At 36.0% G+C, this 22,396-nt stretch overlaps 1 protein-coding gene across 3 annotated transcripts in view; it reads left to right on the plus strand.

Moving 5' to 3' along the window:
* The window catches only part of cntn1a (contactin 1a), a 50,529-nt gene that overhangs the window by 15,498 nt on the left and 12,635 nt on the right, over nucleotides 1–22,396 (plus strand). For 2 of the 3 annotated variants that reach the window (XM_077711172.1, XM_077711175.1), the window contains exons 2-12: nucleotides 6,603–6,735; nucleotides 9,112–9,150; nucleotides 12,591–12,717; nucleotides 14,125–14,303; nucleotides 14,383–14,478; nucleotides 15,892–16,098; nucleotides 16,174–16,273; nucleotides 17,402–17,583; nucleotides 18,248–18,372; nucleotides 19,394–19,511; nucleotides 20,373–20,520. In XM_077711172.1, coding sequence (XP_077567298.1) covers nucleotides 6,675–6,735; nucleotides 9,112–9,150; nucleotides 12,591–12,717; nucleotides 14,125–14,303; nucleotides 14,383–14,478; nucleotides 15,892–16,098; nucleotides 16,174–16,273; nucleotides 17,402–17,583; nucleotides 18,248–18,372; nucleotides 19,394–19,511; nucleotides 20,373–20,520 — 1,382 coding nt within the window. In that variant the 5' untranslated portion in view covers nucleotides 6,603–6,674. The remainder of the gene's footprint in view (nucleotides 1–6,602; nucleotides 6,736–9,111; nucleotides 9,151–12,590; nucleotides 12,718–14,124; nucleotides 14,304–14,382; nucleotides 14,479–15,891; nucleotides 16,099–16,173; nucleotides 16,274–17,401; nucleotides 17,584–18,247; nucleotides 18,373–19,393; nucleotides 19,512–20,372; nucleotides 20,521–22,396) is intronic. The other variant, XM_077711174.1, reaches the window with a different exon arrangement.

Below are 22,396 nucleotides of genomic sequence, written 5' to 3' on the forward strand. Positions count from 1 at the left end.
AAGTAACTGGAGTGAAAATTAAGCTAACATCTCATTTTCTGAACTACTTTATGCTCAGTAGGGTCGCGGGGGGTGCTGGAGCCTATCCCAGCTGACTCAGGGGACATCCTGAGGAAACAAAGGACAACCATTCACCCTCACATCCATACCTAGTGGCAATTTAGAGTGTCCAATTAGCCTAGCATGCATGCTGGGAGCGGCTTATATGCGAGAAATTGTAAAAATGCGACCATTTTACGGCAATTTTAAGCGTGTGGCTTATATCTATCCTAAAACAGAAAGTCGGCACTCATGATTGACTTTCCCGGACCGCACAAAATGATGTGGCGGACCAGATTTGGCCCGCGGGCCGCCACTTTGACACCTGTGTATTACAGGGAGGGGTGGGCATGATAAGTGGGCTTAAAAGATTAAACAGCAGCCTGGACACGAACAAGGCGAGAAGACCCCTTAGCTGTGGGGGGTGTCTTGAGTTTTGCACGACTCCCCATGTCTTGCGCAGGGGAATTAGCCTTTGTTTATTTCCATGCAGTACCGCTACTGTCCTCTGCGATTTTGGTGGCGCCCTCACCTCTGAGAGAGCGCCATCTCATTGGACAGACAATGGAGCTCAGTATTTACATACCTGTCAACTGGTACGTTCTCGCCGTAATTGGTACAACTGAAAGCCCATTTTTATATTGGTACGCTGTACACATGAAAATGGTACGCTAAACGGTGATTTTGAGAAAAAAAAATAAATTAAGGCACTTTCTAGCCATTTTTCACCATCCGCCATTGTTTCTTCCCGGAAACGCATGTCTGCCAAGTGATATATGTACCGGCGCCTCTGATTGGCTAAAAAAAAAAGATCATGATAAACATTTCGTTTTGTAACACTTTCACCATGTGATTTCCGTTTCCTGTTCCCTTGTTTATGTTTACTTTCATTTTCTACTTGTTGTTCGTGATTTTTTACAAAAAAGTAAAGTGGTAAGATTTTCCATGTATTTATACATATATGTAAGGGCGAAAACAAAATTTGGTAAGATCACAAATGGTTCGAGGTTGACAGGTATGTATTTAGGACGCTTGGCAGAGTAGCATGGCGGAAGACGGTGGGGTGGCGAGGGGCCGGGGACGGGGGAGGGACGGGGGGGGGGGGGGGTGTCATGGCGACTCGCCACCCCAAGGTAAGGACGAGACACTTTGTGACCTCGTTGTTGACATCATCTTGGCCGTAATGCAATTAAACAGCCGGATTGTTTTGGCACCAAATTGGCTCCGTTTTTAATCCAATCAGAACAAAGTGCCAATATGGGTGTGTCCAAAAGTATTTTTTGTCCAATGGATGCAGAGTAAAATATAGAAGGCCGTAAAATGATGTATTTAAAATGCATTTATGTGTTTGATTAAGGAAATCAGCACTGTGGATGAGTGGATAGAAAGTTTGCGTTGCAGGTTGGAGAATTTGGGTTCAATACCCGATGGGTTACAATTGTCGGTTTATGGAGTTTTTCTTTCTCTCTGTTTTTGTGGGGTTTTTTTCAGGTACTTTGGTTTTTATGACATCCCAAAAATGTTTTATAGTAGTATGGTTGAACATTTTAAAGTAATTAAAGTTTAAATAGTCTCTTTTTATTAGTGTGATTGGTCATTGGAGTACTCGTGCTCTCTGATTGGCTTGCAATCAATTCAGGTTGTCTTCTCTGTCCATAGTTGGCCAGGATAAGCTCCAACACCCCCTGCGACCCTCCAGATATATTAAATGAGGGGTATATTAAACAGCAAACTGCAATACGTGTTTTTATCTAGTAATTTATCATCGTTTTTCTTCAAATATTCGACATTTTTTAAGGATTTTGTGGTGTAGAAATGTTTTGTAACAATTTAGAGATAAACATTTCTTGTAAAAATCAGGAAAATTTGAACTTTATTTTATCCCGTATTCAGGAAATGTCTTGTTTTCAGTAGCAAGACGTATAAAAGACACACAAGACATTGTAGAGCTAGTTAAAAAACTTGGAGCCACACATTGTCAGACCTTCTGCAGACTTAGACTGAAGTTATAACAGAGTTCCTCAGTATTTTGGAGGTTTTAAAGACAATTTTATGCATAAACAGGTCACTTTTGGATCATTTTTAAAGCCCACGTAGGCCATAGTTTGGGCACCCGTGGTAAATATTACACCCGTGTGAGTATGTGGTGAGATGTGGGGGTTTAATATGTCGCTTTCCCAGAAAGCATTTCATCCATATCTTCATTGAGCAGATGTGGCATGACGCAATTAAGCCGAGTACTTTGTGTAATAGAGTGTACGTCTCGCATCTCGACCTTTCCACGCCGTGGCTGAAGCCTATTTTCTAAAGCATTTTACACTTAGTGATGACTATGACACCCCCACGGATGAAAATGTTTCACCCTATAGGACATAGGTGTTAGAGTGGCGGCCCGCGGGCCAAATCTGGTCCGCCGGGTTATTTTTTGTGGTCCGGGAAAGTTAATGATGAGTGGCGACTTTGTGTTTTAGGATCAAATTTAAATGAAGAGTATTGATGTATATTAAATTTTCCGATTTTCCACCTTTTAAATCAATAACTGTCATTTTTTAATCATTTTTCTGTTTTTAGTTCAAAAATCATTTTGTAAAATCTAAAAATATATAAAAAAACATTGTTTTAGATCTATAAAAACGGAATATTCAAGGCTTTTAATCCATTAATAAAAAAAAATCTTGGAAAATGGTCCGATATATATTCAATTTCCTGATTTTTCCCCTTTGAAATCAGGCATTGTCATTTTTTATCATTTTTTTCTGTATTTTTAGTTCAAAAATCATTTTGTAAAATCCAAAAATATATTTTAAAAAAAGCTAAAATAAACATTGTTTTAGATCTATAAAAAAATGAATATTCAGGCCTTTAATCCAGTTCTTTTAATCCAATTTAGAAAAAAAAATAGATATTATATCTAAAATGGTCCGGCCCACATGAAATGGCATTGACCAACTCGAGTTTGATGCCCCTTTTTCTAAAGCATCCCTCGACTGAACATCACTGTCATTCCTACATGTTATCATGACCCCATAACCCCCTTTACATGGGCCCCTCCTTCTTTTATGATAACTAGGTGGAGCTCTAACCATTTCTTATCGGCTAAGCGGCTTCAGAATGTTGGGGGATGGGGAGAAGAAGGATTTGAAGGGTTCAGGCTCGGGAAAAACAAGTCCTCCAGAAGACACCCCCCCCCCCCCACACACACACACACACACACCCCGACATCCATTGGACTTGACGTACAATCAACAGTCGCAATCATTAACGTCAGATTTGCAGTAATCCGTGCGAGAAGAAGCCAACATGGGGTTAAAACTAGCTTGCTCCTAATCAGAAGAGGAATGGAAGACGTGACATTCGCACAATCATCTTGTCTAACTGCAATCAAGGAGGAAATTGACTTTCTTGTGTATGTTTAAAAGTCTTTCACTATGTAATGTCAATGTCACTCTCAAGGGAGCGTCAACTTTTTCCTGTATTTTATACGTTTTTTCATCATTTCAAATTGTCTACGCTAAGGGTGTCAGACTCGGGTTGGTTCGCGGGCCGCATTAACATCAACTCGATTCTCCATTTTAGATATAATATTTAATTTTTTTTATATATATATAAATGGATTAAAAGCCCTGAATATTTATTTTTTATAGATCTAAAACAATGTTTATTTTAGCTTTTGTTTAAAATATATTTTTAGATTTTCCAAAATGATTTTTGAACTAAAAACAGAAAAAAATGAATTGAAAAAATGACAATTATTAATTTAAACAGGAGAAATTTAATATACATCTATACCACAGGTGTCAAAGTGGCGGCCCGGGGGCCAAATCTGGCCCCGCCGCATGATTTTGTGTGGCCCGGGAAAGTAAAATCACAACTTTCTGTTTTAATTAAAATGATAGATATAGTTGTGTATTAAATTCCCTGATTTCCCCCCTATTAAATCATTTTTTTAAGAAATGGATTAAAAGCCCTGAATATTCCGTTTTTTATAAATCTTAAACAATGTTTATTTAAGCTTTTTTTAATATATATTTTAACTTTACTCATCCCGTATTCGGGAAATTTGGTTGTCACAGTAGCAAGAGGGTGAGAATACAGACACAGAAAAAGACATTTTAGATATAAATAAATAGGTAATAAATAAGTTAATTAATCAATAAAAATAAATAAAAATACATATAAATAAATAACAATATAAATAAATATAAATTAAAAACTATAAATGAATATAAATACATAAAAATATAAATAAATAAAAACATAAATAAATTTATTAATAATAAATAGATAGCTTGACAGGTATGCCTTAACTACGACCCGAATAACACATACACACACACACACACACACATACACACATTTGCAGTTTTGTTACCAACATAAGTGTGTAATCACGAAAAAAATTAGCATTTGCCAAAAAATTGGACTTATCATGTAGTCATAATAACTTTTATGCTCATCAAATGATTCAAGGTATTCCAGATTTTTCTAATGAACATTTTTGGAGTCCAATGGATTAAAATCCCGGCTAAATCCGTTGACTGTGGCCAAGGGATATCGATCAATAACCTCATTTTCAAGCCACCGTTTTAGCCTCGCCACCCGATACCAACATGGACGAGATGTAGCTGCCTTCCATTTCACGCTGCGTCGGATCTTATTTTTGCCACAATGCACAAAAGTCTGGCTCTTGAATTATTGATGGTCCCAAGTATTGATTCCCAAAGACACGGAAACGCCGGCTGACATTTTGGATTCACTGATTAAGTGACAACAATACTAGAACCAATCGCAGATGACCTCTGCTAAGCAGGGTTAGGTAAAACCGGTCCCGGGTTTTCTACAAAATGGCGACAAAGGGGATGCTTTACAGAGCAGGAAATATGTTATACTTGGAAAAGTCCAGTTTAGACATTTTTAAATACTTTTTTTTGCAGTTTAACCGGTAATTATGCCCAAGTTAGGGACCATTTTAGATATAATATTTCGATTTTGTTGTTGTTTTATAAATGGATTAAAAGAACTGGATTAAAAGCCCTGAATGTTCCGTTTTTTATATAGATCTAAAACAATGTTTATTTTAGCTTTTTTAAATATATTTTTAGATTTTACAAAATGATTTTTTAACTAAAAACACAGAAAAAAATGATTAAAAAATGACAATTATTGATTTAAAAGGGGGAAAAGCAGGAAATTTAATATACCGTATTTTCACGACTATAAGGCGCACTTAAAAGTCTTAAATTTTCTCCAAAATAGACAAGGCGCCTTATAATCTAGTGTGCCTTATATATGGAAAAAAACTGTCATCCATTGAGGGTGCGTCTTATAGTTACAAAATGAATCAAAAACACCTAAAAACAGAAAAAAATGTTTTAAAAATGACAATCGTTGATTTAAAATGTGTAAAATCAGAAAATTTTATATCTATTTATACTCTTCATTTTAATTTGATCCTAAAACAAAAAGTCGGCACTCATGATTGACTTTCCCGGGCCCCACAATATGATCCGCCGGACCAAATTTGGCCCCCGGGCCGCCACTTTGACACATATACCCGTGATAATTATTATTTTTTTTAGTTTAGGTTTGTTCTCAAACATATTCGAACCACAAAACCTTGACCAAACCCTCAAAAGATGATGTCAGCATAATAAAACAGATGATTCCTGTTATTAATGTCACATAACCACATTTAATTAATCCATTATAAACTTGGCTCGAGGCCCAATGCTTACACATTTGTTGCTTTTTTGTGGGTGTGTTGGGGTGCTAGCTCGTTATTTGTGTGGTGTTAAACGTCTCGGGGGAGCCGTGGGATGGCTGCTCATCTGAAGCGCCAGTTTATTTTGGCGAGGGTCCACATGTCAGTCAATTGGTTCGCGCCTTCGAGGCTGACAGGAAGCAGTTAGCGTGAAAATGCTACAGATTTGGCGTGCTACTGTTAAAGTGACGCCCCGTATCGTTGTGGTGGGTCATCTTTTAGAAAATAGGTGAAGTTTGACAGGTTAATATCGTCATTTGGAGCAGTTACTAGTGCGCCCTCTAGTGTTGCGACAAGAACTGCAGCCTGAATATAGTTTTGGTGTCATTACGAATATATTTTTTGTTGTTTACTTGGATTTTTTACTTTAGATTTTATGTGTAATTTTTTTTTGAAAATTATTCAGGTGCGATTATAAAAAAAATGTAGATTTTTTTTGATAATGAGTTAATGTTGAAATTAGGCAGAATTTGACGGAATAATATCTTAAACAGTGTATTTTTATGTCAAATAATCAAATGCATTCTTTCATATCTTCATTATTTTAAAGTATAATGACATGTTTTTCAAGTTGGATTAAAATGTTGAGTCATCTTTAGTAATTAGTCATTTAAGTAAGATTTTTGATTATTTTGTCCAAAGAATTTGGCTCAAAAAAACTAAAAATATTCATACATAGTAGTAAGTATTAATGGGAAAATACCACTTAATATTCTAACATGATTTGATGAGTTCGGGATTGAATACAATGGAATTATCGTCGTCATTTTTTTGTAAATATTTTGTTGTTTGTGTCTTGAAGGAGAACCAGGAAGTCCCGCTAATGTTCCATCACCCGAGTGTCTAGCGGAAAAGCCCGCCCCCTCACGTGGGCATGATGCCAAACCTCAGCCTGCTCCTTTTTCTACCGCTGCTGCTCTCTGGCGCCCCTGCAGGTCAGTGCTATGCACATTAGTAGGCAAAAGTCATATATACTCATACCTGTCAATTTACACATTTTTCTGTATTTTTATGCGTTTTTTGATCATTTCAAATGGCGTATGACGTATAAAAACTTTTGTATGCAATTTTACGTACGTTTTAAGTACGTTTTTTTTGTAAAACCGATCTCGTTTTAGCCATTTTGGCTCTAATCCGCATCGTGTCGGTTACTGGTTTCAGACAAAAACGTCATTGCAAAATTGCCATTCTTTAAGCATGATATGCGCCGTGATCGGACATTTGGTCGCCGGTCTTTTGGTCGCCGATCAAGTACTTAGATATTAAACAGTACTTAGATATGAAACAGTACTTAGATATGAAACAGTACTTAGATATTAAACAGTACTTAGATACTAAACAGTACTTAGATATTAAATAGTACTTGGATATTAAACAGTACTTAGATATAAAATAGTACTTAGATATTACACAGTACTTAGAAATTAAACATTACTTAGATATTAAACCGTATTTAGATATTAAACAGTAGTTAGATATTAAACAGTACTTAGATATTAAACAGTACTTAGATATTAAGCAGTACTTAGATATTAAACTGTACTCCAATATTAAACAGTACCTAGATATTAAACAGGACTTAAATATTAAACAGTACTCAGATATTAAACTCTCTCTCAGTTTAATAACTGGAATTGCAATCATTAACAAGGCTAACATTTGGCTGAGGTTGCCAGGTATGCATACTACGTCTCTAATCTGCATTTTTTTTAATGTCTGAAGATTAAAACTGCCACAGAACCAAAATTTCTGTACCTCAGCGATTGCCAAAGTGCAGCAGCCATTGTGGATCCCAAGCCAAGTAGACATAAAATATTGAGTGAAGAAAATAGCCTATTAGCTATTAGCTGCAGCTATCTTAACGATTTCCGATAAACAACAACAACAACATTGTCCATTTAAATCACAGTTTCTCATCATAAATATTTGATACATTTCCTCCACTAAAAGACGACTTTGGAGATGACACTTTTTTTGTGTAGATATACTACTCCATACAGACTTTTCTTGTGTGTACACGAGATGAAAAACAAGGCAAAGCAAAGCAAAGCGCCGATGCATCAGAAAAAAAGGAAATAGCCGGCGGCAATTTGAGTACGACTCAAGAACATTGGCTTGACATTTCTTGAAGGGATGAAGGATGAATGTTGTTCGCCACTGGAAAGGAAAATATAAAAGCAACCATCCTTGCTTATAGTAGTTCCATCCAGGCACAATGGCGCTAAATCAGGCAGCCATGTTTGTTGCTCTCGTGTGATTGATTGTTGTACTACATTTTAATTGTTTCACTTGAGGTTAATGTGAGCTCATTGTAGCCTAAATCACGCCGTATTTTATTGGTTGACATGAGGTAGCCTCATGCTAACATAAAATGTACGCATTATATAATTAAATAGGTAAAATAATGAAAAAAACATACTTAACACAATGTAGGATAAAGCAGCACAATAAATTATTTAAATAACAATGAAACACAGTATTTCTTGTGGAACACAATGGAATACGATAAAATTACACTCACTTTTATGTAATGTAGTAACTTAATATAACAATGTTATATAATGTAACTTAACGTAATTTAATGTAACATAATGTAACATAATCTAACATAATATAACAATATGTAACTTAACCTAACATAGTTTAACATTGTCTAACTTACTCTAACATAGTCTAACATAGTCTAACATAGTCTAACTTAGTCTAACATAGTCTAACACAGTCTAACACAGTCTAACATAGTCTAACATAGTCTAACATAGTCTAACATAGTCTAACATAAACTAATTTACTATAATTGACTGTAATTCACTGTAATTTAACGTAATTTAATTTCACTTAATGTATTTACTTAATGTATTTTATGTAATTTAAGATACTTTCAGGTGACAATGTAACATAAAGTAACTTAACATAACATAATGTAATTTATCTGAATTTAGCGTAATTTAACGTAATTTAATGTAACATTATGTATCTTAATCTAACAAAGTAATTTAATCTAACAAAATCTAACATATGTACCTTAATCTAACATAATCTAACAAAGTAATTTAATCTAACATAATGTAACTTGATGTAATCTAATATAACATAATCTAATTTCCTGTACTTTTCTGGAATTCTTCCGTATTGCAATGACTACATTCAAAATGCTTTCAAATACAAATCTTGTCAAATAATGGCAATGCATGACCAATTTTGAATAATTATACACAACTAAAATCATTTCTGATTCAAATTTGCATACATTGTTTACTGTAATTTTCCATCCCTTTTTAATGATTATATTTTCATGTTTTCACTTGCAGATTCATCAACACATGAGGGGGACCTTGACTTTTATAGAGGTATTTTTTACTATTTTAGATCATTATTACAATTCAAAACAACTTAATAATATATTTTAAAGCGGATGTCATTAAGAAAGACGGTCTTAAACACATGCTTTTAAGTTAAGTTGGTTTTTCTTCCATCCTATTTGTAGTCCAAACAAAAAACACGTTTCAAAATAAGAGCCACCGATATTAGCATAGCAAAAAAACATAATAGAAGTGTCTGTAAAAAAGACAAAAAGAAAACAAAACCTGACATATACTGGAACAGACATATCGTGCATTACCAGTAGTCTGGTTGCTGAATTGGTGCCAGTGCCCTTGGGCAATGAACTTGAAAGCCAACTGCTCGGTGCTTGTACCGCCATTTGTGGCCTCAATATGTGTCCAATTCTTCCTACTGTCTATATGGAAATGTACTACGTCGTATATGTGAAAACTGTCTTTTCATTTATTCATTATTGTGCCCTTATTTTCAAGCACCAATGTGTATGTGCAAGTTTTCCTTTTTGCTTTTTTTAAATGGAGAACGTGGTACGTTGGTGAAGTGTTTAGCATGTTGTGTCTCGCAGTTCAGGGTTCGTGGGTTTGATCCCAGATGGGTAGTTTGCATGTTGAATTGAATGAAGTGATTTTATTGACTTCATACAAGTATAATGAGATTTAAATCTTCAAATAATAATAATGAAAAACAAACAAATAAATAAACAATAAATAAGTCTTAAATAAATAAATTGTCACATAATAAGTAGACAACAATATAAATAAGCGTGCGCAAATAACAACAACAAACAGAAAAAATAAATAATCAATAAATAATAACACCAAATAAATAAATAAGAAAAAAGCAATTGATAAATAAGTAATAAATAATTAAGTAGTCACATAATAAGTAGTCAACAACATAAATAAGTAGGATGTGTACAAATAACAACAACAGACATAGACAAATTCAAATAATCAATAAATAATAATCAATAGATAATAATAAATAATCAATAAATAATCAATAATCAATAGATAATAAATAATCAATAAATAAGAATACATAATCAATCAATAGGTAGTAAATAATAAACAAATACATTGTCAACCACATAAATGAATAGGGAAGTGCTCAAATAACAACAAACTGATACATTAATAAATAATAATTACCAATAAATAGTAAATAAAATAGTCATCATAGTAATAAGTTCTCCCCATACATGTGTGGGTTTTCTCTGGGTACTCCGGTTTCCTCCCACATTCAAAAACAAGCATGCTAAGCTAATTCTATGCTAAATTGGCCCTAACTATGAATTATAGGTTGGTTGTCTACTTCTGCCCTGTGATTGGCTGGCTACCGCCTGATCCCCTGTTAGCTGGGATAGGCTCCGACACCCCACCATGACCCTTGTGAGAATAAGCAGTACAGAAAATGAATAAACGGACGGTAAAATTGAATCAGATTCTCAAAGAGAAGAAAAAGTTGTGTGATTACGAGCAAGTTGAAATCGAGGACAAGTTATCATCCCCTTGTATTTTTATCAAAAAGTGTTTGTGTTCAAAAAGCTTCGTGTTGTGCCATTTGGAATATTTATAGCCAGTGACGCAAATCGCCGACCAGGCGGGAACATTGTGTAGGTGGTCTCCCCGCAGAGACGCGGGTTTTTTTTGCAGAAAGCAAGATATTTATCACTTATACTATTGATGTTTTTTTCTCACTTGACACCCACACACAGCTTTTCAAAGCATCTCCATCATCTTTTCAAAAATATGCTTAGTACAAACTCACTCAATTACCAGATTTTATCGCCTATACGCCGAATTTGTCGCCAAAAATCGAGGGTACGGCTTATATGCGCATAAATATGACTTGACATGCAGGAAAATGCAATGTAAAATATATCAAATCCTTCATTTTCTGAACCGTGTATCCTCAGAATGTGTTTATGACTTTGTGGAAGGTATCAAAGTTTGAGTAATTTTCAGACGCTTATTGAATATGCAGTTTGTCGTATGCAAATGAGACAGCTGTGCGGGTTGTGGGGAGGACACCGGGGCTATTTGGACATGAGTTTATGAGACGGTGTGAGAGACGTGGTGTCTTTGGGACTTGTGTGGCCGGTTTTGACAAGACTGCCATCCCTCGCCATCTGTCCTGTTCAACATGAGAGAGCGGTAGCTCATTGGTCTCTTTTTCTGCCTAAAAATAATGCGTTCACAGCAGGTTTGGCTGCTAATGTTTTGTTTACTAGGCCAGGGTGCGCTAATGGCTTTAATGCTTAAGAAATTGTAGAATTGCACTGTAAGAAGTTGCCTTGTTCCTAGAGTTTCTAGGTAACAGGGAATATAAGGTCCACATGTGGGCCACATATTTATATTTATGACTTAAACAGGTCAATTTAATATTCAACAGTCGGCCTATAAGGGGCACCCCAAAGTTAGAATTATAAAGTGTAGTGGCCATGGCAGTGGTAGTGGTGGTGGTCTTGGTAGTAGTAGTATTTGTGGTAGCGGTTGTTGGTAGTGGTAGGAGTAGTATTTGTGGTAGTGGTCATGGTAGTGGCCATGGTAGTAGAAGTATTTGTGGTAGTGGTCTTGGTAGTAGAAGTATTCGTGGTAGTGGTCTTGGTAGTAGAAGTATTCGTGGTAGTGGTCTTGTTAGTAGATGTATTTGTGGTAGTGGTCTTGTTAGTAGATGTATTTGTGGTGGTGGTCTTGGTAGTAGAAGTATTTGTGGTAGTGGTAGTGGTCGTGGTAGCAAAAGTATTTTTGGTAGTGGTAGTGGTCGTGGTAGTGATAGTATTCATGGTAGCGGTCGTGATAGTAATAGTATTTCATGGTAGTGGTCATGGTAGTAGTAATATTCATGGTAGTGGTCGTGGTAGTAGTAGTATTCATGGTAGTGGTAGTAGTAATATTCATGGTAGTGGTCGTGGAAGTAGTAATATTCATGGTAGTGGTCGTGGTAGTAGTAATATTCATGGTAGTGGTCGTGGTAGTAGTAGTATTCATGGTAGTGGTAGTAGTAATATTCATGGTAGTGGTAGTAGTAGTATTCATGGTAGTGGTAGTAGTAATATTCATGGTAGTGGTAGTAGTAATATTCATGGTAGTGGTCGTGGTAGGAGTAATATTCATGGTAGTGGTCGTGGTAGGAGTAATATTCATGGTAGTTGTCGTGGTAGTAGTAGCATTCATGGTAGTAGTAATATCCATGAACAGGATTTTTTTTTTCGTAAATATGTAGTTCATATTTGGAGTGCCACGGGCACGAGGCACCAGCAAAAAAAAACAACAACGTCATGCACCCTCCCAGCTGTCACTTATGTATGTTTTTGACGGATGCGCCCCAGAACTGTCACCGAGGTTCACCCTGACTTTGTTGATGCTTTCAAGGCCACCTGCGAACTTGTCGTCATCGTCGTGGTTCTTCTTGACCGAGCGTCTTTTTTTTGGTTTACTTTCAGATGAAGCCACAGGTTACGGGCCGGTGTTTGAGGAGCAGCCGGCGGACACCATCTATCCGGAGGAGTCGCCCGAGGACAAAATCACCATGACTTGCCGGGCCAGAGCCAATCCACCTGCCACCTACAAGTACAAACATATGCTTACTCATTTAATTTATTATTTTGGTCTTTTATTGCATTTGGTGACCATCTGCAATGCGTATTGGAATTCAGTAAGAAGAAAAAAAATGTACTTGGTAAATTTAAAGCCAAGAAAAATGTATTATATATTGTTTTAGTCTCTTAAAAGTTATTATTGGTTTACGATTAACTACTACTACTACTACTACTACTACTACTACTACCATGACCACTACTACTAGTGTTACTACATGACTACTACCATGACCACAACTATTAGTACAACTACTACTACTACACAACTGCTATCATGACCACTCCTACTACTACTAATACTACACGACTACTACCATGGCCCCTACAACTAGTACTACTACCACTACACAACTACTACCATTATATCTACTACTAGTACTACTACTACTACATGACTACTACCATTATAACTACTACAAGTACTACTACTACTACACAACTGCTACCATTATAACTACTACTAGTACTACTACTACACGACTACTACCATGAACACTACTACTAGTACTACTACTACCATGACCACTACTACTAGTACTACTACTACACAACTACTACCATGAACACTACTACTAGTACTACTACTACTACACTTTATAACACAGTAACATAAACAAATAATAACTTTTAAAAATTAAATACTACATACTATATATATAGTATGTAGTATGTTGTTTTTAATTATTCAAGGTTATTATTTGTTTCCGATTACTGTTACGACGTGAGACGTCAAAAAAAAAAATATATATATATATATATACATGATAAATATGGAATTTATCTATCAAAAGGTTAATCTTCCCAAAATGCCGCCTGTTATTTTAATTAAAAATAAATATACCACAAAAATGTTCCCCAAAAATCCAAACATGAACACTTTCATGTGTTTTTCTTGTTCATTACACATCAACAAGATGTCAACTCTGTCATCATTTTTTTCTAACCGTAATTTAAATGTCATTGCAATTGACAAAATAAATACATAAAAAATCCAACAAGCCAAAATAATAAACAAGATGATGTTGGCAACAGTTGACACTTCATTTCAAAGCGACAAAGTAGACGAGCTAGGCCAATTTAGATGCAAATTTATGCTAATGAGCTTCCTCGGCCCGTCTTCATTCGGCTGTCATCTTCATATTGCATGTCAATTTGTACTATTTGCATCAAATTTATGGCATCAGTGTTGGATGGAGTGCAAAAAACATTAAAAATTGTCAGAAATAGGATTCTCAAGAAATAATCTTATGATATAATATGCATATTAATTAATCTAACCAATTTCTATCTTTTTGTACACTCACATCTCATTATACGGCATTAAATTCAATATAAAATGTAAAAATCAAGCTGATCCAGGCTACTTTTTTGTTGACAGATGGAAGCTGGACGGGGTAGAAATCGATCTAAGTGGCGAACACAAACATTACAAGATGTCGGAAGGCAATTTAGTCATCAGCAAGCCCGACAAAAGTCTACACGAGGGCAAATATTCCTGCCTGGCTAGCAACGCCTTGGGCACGGTCGTCAGTCAAGAAGCGTCCGTTCAGTTTGGATGTAAGTCGTTTTTTGGGGGTGAGACGGTGGCACATGGTTAATTATTTTCTTAAATATGTTTTCTTTTTATATCCCTCAGATTTGGACCTTTTCTCATCCGAAGAAAGGGAGTCGGTGTACGTCAAAGAAGGCCAAGGGGCGGTTCTCCTCTGTGCCCCGCCCCCACATTACCCAGGTGAGCATGAGGATAAAGAAGATCCACACACCTAACATCTAACACTGTCCATAGAATTTATTCCTGCACTTCTTCACTTATTATTCAGTTCTCAGCCCCGAATAATTCCCGACAAAGTCTGCATTTACCCGATTATATTGTCTACCCTTCAGTTTTTGAACCCAAATGAATAAATTGCGCCCCCCCCCCCCCCTAACGTCCATGCAAATCCGTGTCCACACCAGACAGTCTTTCCCTCTCATCCCACCAGGAGAATCTGATTTTAATCCAAAAGGTCAATAAATGAATCCTAAAGCCTTCTCAGCATGGTGGCATTTTACCCGCATTTGCATTTATTCAATTGATTCTGGCCATTTAGCAGCTTTTTGGGCCATTTCCATCACTTCTAAGTACCGTATTTTCACGACTATAAGGCGCACCGCATTATAAGGCGCACCCTCAATGAATGACATTTTTCCATATATAAGGTGCACTGTATTATAAGGCGCACTGTACTATAAGGCGCACTGTATTATAAGGCGCACTGTATTATAAGGCGCACTGTATTATAAGGCACACTGTATTATAAGGTGCACTGTATTATAAGGTGCACTGTATTATAAGGCGCACTGCATTATAAGGCGCACTGTATTATAAGGTGCACTGTATTATAAGGCGCACTGCATTATAAGGCGCACTGTATTATATGACACTGTATTATATGGCACTGTATTATAAGGCGCACTGTATTATAAGGTGCACTGTATTATATGGCACTGTATTATAAGGCGCACCCTCAATGAATGACATTTTTCCATTTATAAGGCGCACTGTACTATAAGGCGCACTGTATTATAAGGCGCACTGTACTATAAGGCGCACTGTATTATAAGGCGCACTGTATTATAAGGCGCACTGTATTATAAGGCGCACTGTATTATAAGGCGCACCGCATTATAAGGCTAACCCTCAATGAATGACATTTTTTCCATATATAAGGCGCACTGTCTATTTTGGAGAACAATTAAGACTTTTAAGTGCACCTTATAGTGGTGAAAATACGGTAATTGCTATTGACTTTCCGGTATGAAGCACTCACTACTTTACAGTCACCTCTAGAGCCAGCCATTGTCGATGTTTTTGTATAAAATCTTGCAGTGGGGGAGGAGCTATATGATGGAACATGTGGTAAACTAAGATGGCATCTGCATATTTTACAGTATTGAGTATTCAGTTCAGGCGTTTGGGTTTTTTTAATATCCGACAGTGGTGGTTTTTCGTTTTTGGTTTTCTGTTTTTTTCCATATTTAAGGCGCACTGGATTATAAGGCGCACTTTCTATTTTGGAGAAAATTTCAGACTTTTAAGTGCGCCTTATAGTCGTGAAAATACGGTAGACGATAATTGACAGGCAGGTGTTGTGTTTACGTCTAGGCGACCTGTCATTCCGCTGGATCCTCAACGAGTTCCCCACTTTCATCCCTTTGGACAAAAGACGTTTTGTCTCCCAGACGACGGGCAACCTTTACATCTCCAAAGTGGAAGCCTCCGACAGCGGCAATTATTCGTGCTTTGCGTCCAGTGCCTCCATTTCCAAGAGTGTTTTCTCCAACTACATCCCGCTGGTTCCTCTCAGTGAACGTTAGTATTTGTCCTTCAGAAATATTTTTGCCAAAACCGATTGATTGTAAGTGTTTTTTTTTGTCCAATACGCAGGTCCTAATAGGAAGTACCCGGCTGATCTCAATGTCAAGTTTCCAGATACCACAACACTGGCGGGGCAAAACCTTACCTTGGAATGCTTCGCTTTGGGGAAGTAAGTTGGTCAAAACCGAATAATTTTTGGTTCAGTCCACTGGTGTGAAAGTGGCGACCCGGGGGCCAAATTTGGTCCGGCGCATCATTTTGTGCGGCCCATAAAGTCAAGTGCTGAATTTCTGTTTTAGGATCAAATTCAAATTAAGAGTATAGATGGATATTATATTTCCTGATTTTTTCCCATTTTAAATCAATAATTGTCATTTTTTAATCATTTTTTTCTGTTTTTAGGTCAAAAATTATTTTGTAAAATCTAAAAAGATATTTATTAAAAGCTAAAATAAACATTGTTTTAGATCTATAAAAGACGGAATATTCAGGGTTTTTAATCCAGTTCTTTTTAGTTCAAAAAGCAGTTTGTAAAATTTAAAAATATATATATAAAAGCTATTTTGTTCTGTTTTCCATTTCACTATTGAACATGATACAAATATTTAGTTTCCTTTTGAAATGAAAAACAAACGATGAACAGACGTTTTCCCCAACTGAGAAAAAAAGCTCAGATAAATATTGTTTTATATCTATTAAAAAGGGGTTTTTGATCCATTTCTTTTAATCAGATTTAAAAATATATATATTTATATATTTATACATATAAAAAACTGCATCCATATAGATATAACATCTAAAAAAATTGTGAGCTCTTTTTAATATATTTTAAGATTTTACAAAATTACTTTTAAACTAAAAACACAAAAAAAGATTAAAAAATGACAATTATTGATTTAAAAGGGGGAAAATCAGGAAAATTAACCATTTTAGATATAATATTTAGGTTTTTTTTTTAAATGGATTAAAATAACTGGATTATTTTAGCTTTTTATATATATTTTTAGATTTTTTACAAAATTATTTTTGAACTAAAAACCGAATTTTTTTTTATTAAAAAATGACAATAATTGATTTAAAAGGGGGAAAATCAGGAAATCTAATATACATCTATATACTCTTCATTTGAATTTGATCCTAAAATAGAAAGTCAGCACTCATGATTGACTTTCCCGGGCCGCACAAAATGATGCGGAGGGCCACATTTGTCCCCCCGGGCCTCCACTTTGACACATGTGATGTAAAGTCTGATTAGATTTCCTGACAGTACATTACAGAAGATTCTTTCTTGTTCCAGCCCCGTCCCAGAGATACGCTGGAAGAAGTTGAACGGCGAGTTGCCCCCCAACCACGAGGTGCGCATGTCGGGGGCACAGCTGCATCTATTCAACGTCCGGCCCCAAGACGAGGGGACCTATCAGTGCGAGGCCATCAACTCCAAAGGAAAGGACTACCACAGCGCACATTTGTCTGTGGAAGGTTTGCTCTTCTTTGCTTTTCATTTATTCATTCATTCCTTCCTTTATCCGAGACACTTATCCTCACAAGAATCACCGGGGGTGCTGGGGCCTAACCCAGCTAATTAGAGGAACACCCTGAATCTATAGTCAGCCAATCACAGGGTACAAGGAGATAAAGAACAACCAATCATAGCTAGGGTTAGGCTATTTAGAGCAAAGGTGTCCAAGTGGCGGTCCGGGGGCCAAATGTGGCCCACCGCATCATTTTGTACGGCCCGAGAAATTAATCATGAGGGCTGACTTTCTGTTTTAGGATCAAATTAAAATGATAGATATAGATGTATATTAAATTTCATGATTTTGCCCCTTTTAAATCAATAATTGTATTTTTTATACATTTTCTTCAGTTTTTAGTTCAAAAATCATTTTGTAAAATCCAAAAATATATAAAATAAGCTAAAATAAACATTGTTTTAGAGCTAGGATCAAACCCTCGACCCCACAACTGTGAGGCTAATGCGCCAACCACTCGCCCGCCAGACCGCCTTATTTTATTTTTGTTATTTTTCAAAAAATAACACGAATGTTAATAACATTTTAGCCATAAACACATGCTAATGCTATTAGAAACCTATCCCACTCAACAGTGGCCTCACCTCATATGCCCCGCCTATTTTTTTCAGCTTTTCCCGAGTGGGCGGAGCACATTAGCAGCACAGAAGGCGACCTTAGCAGTGTTTACACCATGTCCTGCTTGGCGAGAGGAAAACCCGAACCAAGCATCCGCTGGCTGAAGAACGGAAATCCGGTAATGCACAAACACACTACAACAGTTATGGTCCAAATTCATCCTTCATTTTCCCTCAAAAAACCCGCCTGGGTTCGAACCCTTAACCCCAGAACCGTCAGGCCGACTCGATAAACTAGCTGGCGAACAGACAGCTTCTATTAAGCTAAGTTTTTTTGTTTTTTGAGCTTCTACCAGTAGAAACTGAGTTTTCCAGTAAAGCACGGGTGTCAAAGTGGCGGCCCGGGGGCCAAATCTGGCCCGCCGGATATTTTTTTGTGGCCCAGGAAAGTCAATCATGAGTGCCGACTTTCTGTTTTAGGATCAAATTCAAATTAAGAGTATAGATGTATATTACATTTCCTGATTTTCCCCTTTTAAATCAATAATTGTCATTTTTAATCAGTTTTTTCTTTTTTTAGTTCAAAAATCATTTTGTACAATCTAAAAATATATTTAAAAAAAGCTCAAATAAACATTGTTTTAGATCTATAAAAAACTGAATATTCAGGGCTTTTAATCCAGTTCTTTTAATCCATTTGTGGAAAAAAAATCTAAATATTATATTTAAAAAATTTTGATTTTCTCCCTTTTACATGAATCATTGTCGTTTTTTAATCAATTTTTTCAGTTTTTAGTTCAAAAATCATTTTGTAAAATCTAAAAATATATTTTAAAAAAAGCTTAAATTAGCATTGTTTTAGATCTATAAAAAACGGAATATTCGTGGCTTTTAATCCAGTTCTTTTAATCCATTTATTAAAGAAAAACTCTAAATATTCTATCTAAAATGGTCTGGCCCTCAATGTCAATCAAGTTGACGTTAAAGTTGCTCGCCAACCAACCCTCGTCTTCCACCGTGCCTTTCCGACTTGCTGAAACCGGATGACATTATGTTCAAACTCCATTAATACGTCAACAGGGGTGGGCTTCTCCCTGTCAACATCTGATTGTTTGATTCATTGCCTTCTGCCGGCTAACACAATTTAGACTGGATATAATGTGCCTTGATTCCATTTGCGCCTGGTTTTCTCCTCCGCAGTTGGACGGGAAGGAGATGACGTTCCATGGCCTGACGTTTGAAGACTCGGGAATGTACCAGTGCATCGCCGAGAATCCCCATGGCGTCCTTTTTGCCAACGCTGAGCTGCGGGTTTTTGGTGGGTTCCCCTAACCCACTTTGTAATCTTTATGGAACGAACAAATTAGCATAAAATCTGGAGGGGATAGTAAATTACATTACCTGGCTATTGACGTTGTGGAATTCCAGTGTGTGGCTCCAGTTTTTTAACTAGATCTACAATGTCGTCTGTGTCTGTGCTTGCTAGTGTCTAATTCTAATCTAATCTTCATTAATCTGTAAGAAATGTAAGGCTGTCGCTTTAGAGTTTGGATTTTTCTTGTTTAAGTATAGCTAGCGTTAGCATTTGTATTGTTGCTATGCTATTAGCTAGTAATGTGAACTTGATTTCACGTGGGTCGGACCATTTTAGATATAATATTTTTATTTTTTTATTTTTATAAATAGATTAAATGAACTGGATTAAAAGGCCTGAATATTCCGTTTTTTTATAGATCTAAAACAATGTTTATTTTAGTTTTTTTTAATATATTTTTAGATTTGACAAAATATTTTTTGAACCAAAACACATAAAAAATGGATTAAAATATGACAATTATTGATTTAAAAGGGGGAAAACCAGGAAATTTAATATACATCTATACTTTTCATTTTTATAGCTCTAAAACAATGTTTATTTTACAATGATTGATTTAAAAGGGCGAAAAATCAGGATATATAATATCCATCTATACTCTTCATTTGAATTTGATCCTAAAACAGAAAGTCGCCACTCATGATTGACTTTCCCGGGCCACACAAAATGATGCGGTGGGCCACATTTGGCCCGCGAGCCGCCACTTTGACACGTGGTTCAACCATTTGTGAATACAGAATGCTTATATTTAATGGCTATATTTAGCTTGATGATGAGTCAATATTGTGTGTGTTTTTTTGGCAGCCTGTGCGCCCACCTTCGAGCACAACCCGGTGAAACACGCCATGGCTCCCAGAGAAGGCCGAGTGGTCATCCAATGTCGACCCAAAGCGGCCCCCAGACCCAAAGTCACTTGGAGCAAAGAAACCGAGCTGCTTTCCAACTCCAGCAGGTCAGACATTCTCTCAAAATAATCCATTTATTAAAAAAATAATCTAAATATTATATCAAAAATGGTCCCGCCCACATTAAATCGAGTTGACATTAATGCGCTAAAGCAAGGGTGTGCAAAAAGTTGGACACAAAGAACAAAAATGTCAGAAATATCATTTTAAAAAATCCAATCTCCCAAAATTATTTTTTAAACATAATTTCCTATTTTTTTTAAATTGTCTCTAATGAATTTGAGCGTATTTTAACAAAAACTAAAATCAAGACAAAAATAAAGTACAGTAAATACAAAAAAAATATGATACCAAGCCAAGAGCTGCATTGATTTTGACTCGAGGCCGTATGCGGCTCGAGAGCCACATATCCGCCAAAACCTGTGCCAGAGTTAGCTGCAACGTAACGCTCCTATTGGTCCATTCGGAACTCAGCTAGTTTCCATATTTTACCTCACAGGGAGCCAAATGGAAAGAGCCATATGTGGCTCATGAGCCATACGTTCAATTTTTTTTCCATTTTCTGATTCATTTTTTTATCTGGGTCACAGGATGAGTGTCGGGGAGAATCCCCGCCATTTTGGGGATGGGAAATAAGCCACGGATTCCCTAAATTCCGAAAGACGCGTCGTTGACGTGCTTTTTTTTGACGTTAAGCTCGTAAAAGCCTCCAAAAAAAAAAAAAACAAGCCTAATCGGGTTGGGGTGGAGGGGGACCCCCGACCTTTTTTGCCCCGCCCCCCCCCCCCCCCCCCCACGGCGGGAGAAGTGGCGCTCCTCCAATTATTATGCGGCATATGCCCCTTTAATCGCCACTATTTTTTTATGCATGAGGCTGAAATATGCAAAAAAATGGGAAAAAGGGAGCCTGATGTCGTGTCTTTTTTGCCTAAAGCTTATTTTTACACATATGCTGGGTTTTAGAAGTATGTTAAAGAAGTATCATGGTATTATGAGAACGATTATAACACGTTTCTTGCTATTATCCACATGTGGAATAAAATATGAAGTCAAGTGGACTTTTTTTTTGCTTTAATATCTGCATGTTTTATTCGAAATTCAAATCAGTGGGAGTCTGTTTGAATGATTTTACATTTTTTAACGGCCATTGACGGCGATTGGGCGTTAAAACTGTTTTATAGGCTTGTTTTTAGTGATATTGAGAGTGGGAGATGTCCAATTTAATTGGACTGGGAAGGGTGGGTTGAGCGGATTGGATGTATTTCAACGTTAAAAGGGTGAATTTGCTAAATCATATTAGCATAAGGTTATTGATTTTTATTCTAAAAAGGATTTTAAGTGTTGATATGATGGAGTTACTGTGTGATTAAAAAAAAGAAAAATAGGCAAATCCAGACTAATTAGATAAAACACAGTAGCTATAAAAGTTAAATGTTTTTTTTATTGATCATGCCTGAAAATTTATTTTATATTTTTTTTATCATGCAGACATATTTTTTATTGATCATGCATAAAAATTCATTGTTTTTTTTTTTATTGAGTATGCATAAAAAATATTGTTTTTTATTCATCATGCATAAAAATTTATTGTTTTTTTATTGATCATGCATGGAAATTATTTTTTAATTTTTTTTATCATGCAGAAATATTTTGTTATTGATCATGGATAAAAAAAAACAGTTTTTTATTGATCATGCATAAAAAGTAGTTTTTTTTTATTGAGTATGCATAAAAATTAATTGTTCTGTATTGAGCATGCATACAAATTTACTGTTTTTTATTATGCATGAACATTTGTTGTTTTTTAATTTATCATGCATAAAAATTAGTTGTTTTCTCATTGATTATGCAGTAGCTTCATCATATCATATGTATGTGTGTGTATGTTTGTATATATAGAAATGTACATATGTTTGTATATGT

Source organism: Stigmatopora nigra, unplaced genomic scaffold (assembly GCF_051989575.1).
Source record: "Stigmatopora nigra isolate UIUO_SnigA unplaced genomic scaffold, RoL_Snig_1.1 HiC_scaffold_25, whole genome shotgun sequence".
In the NCBI taxonomy this organism is placed as follows: domain Eukaryota; kingdom Metazoa; phylum Chordata; class Actinopteri; order Syngnathiformes; family Syngnathidae; genus Stigmatopora; species Stigmatopora nigra.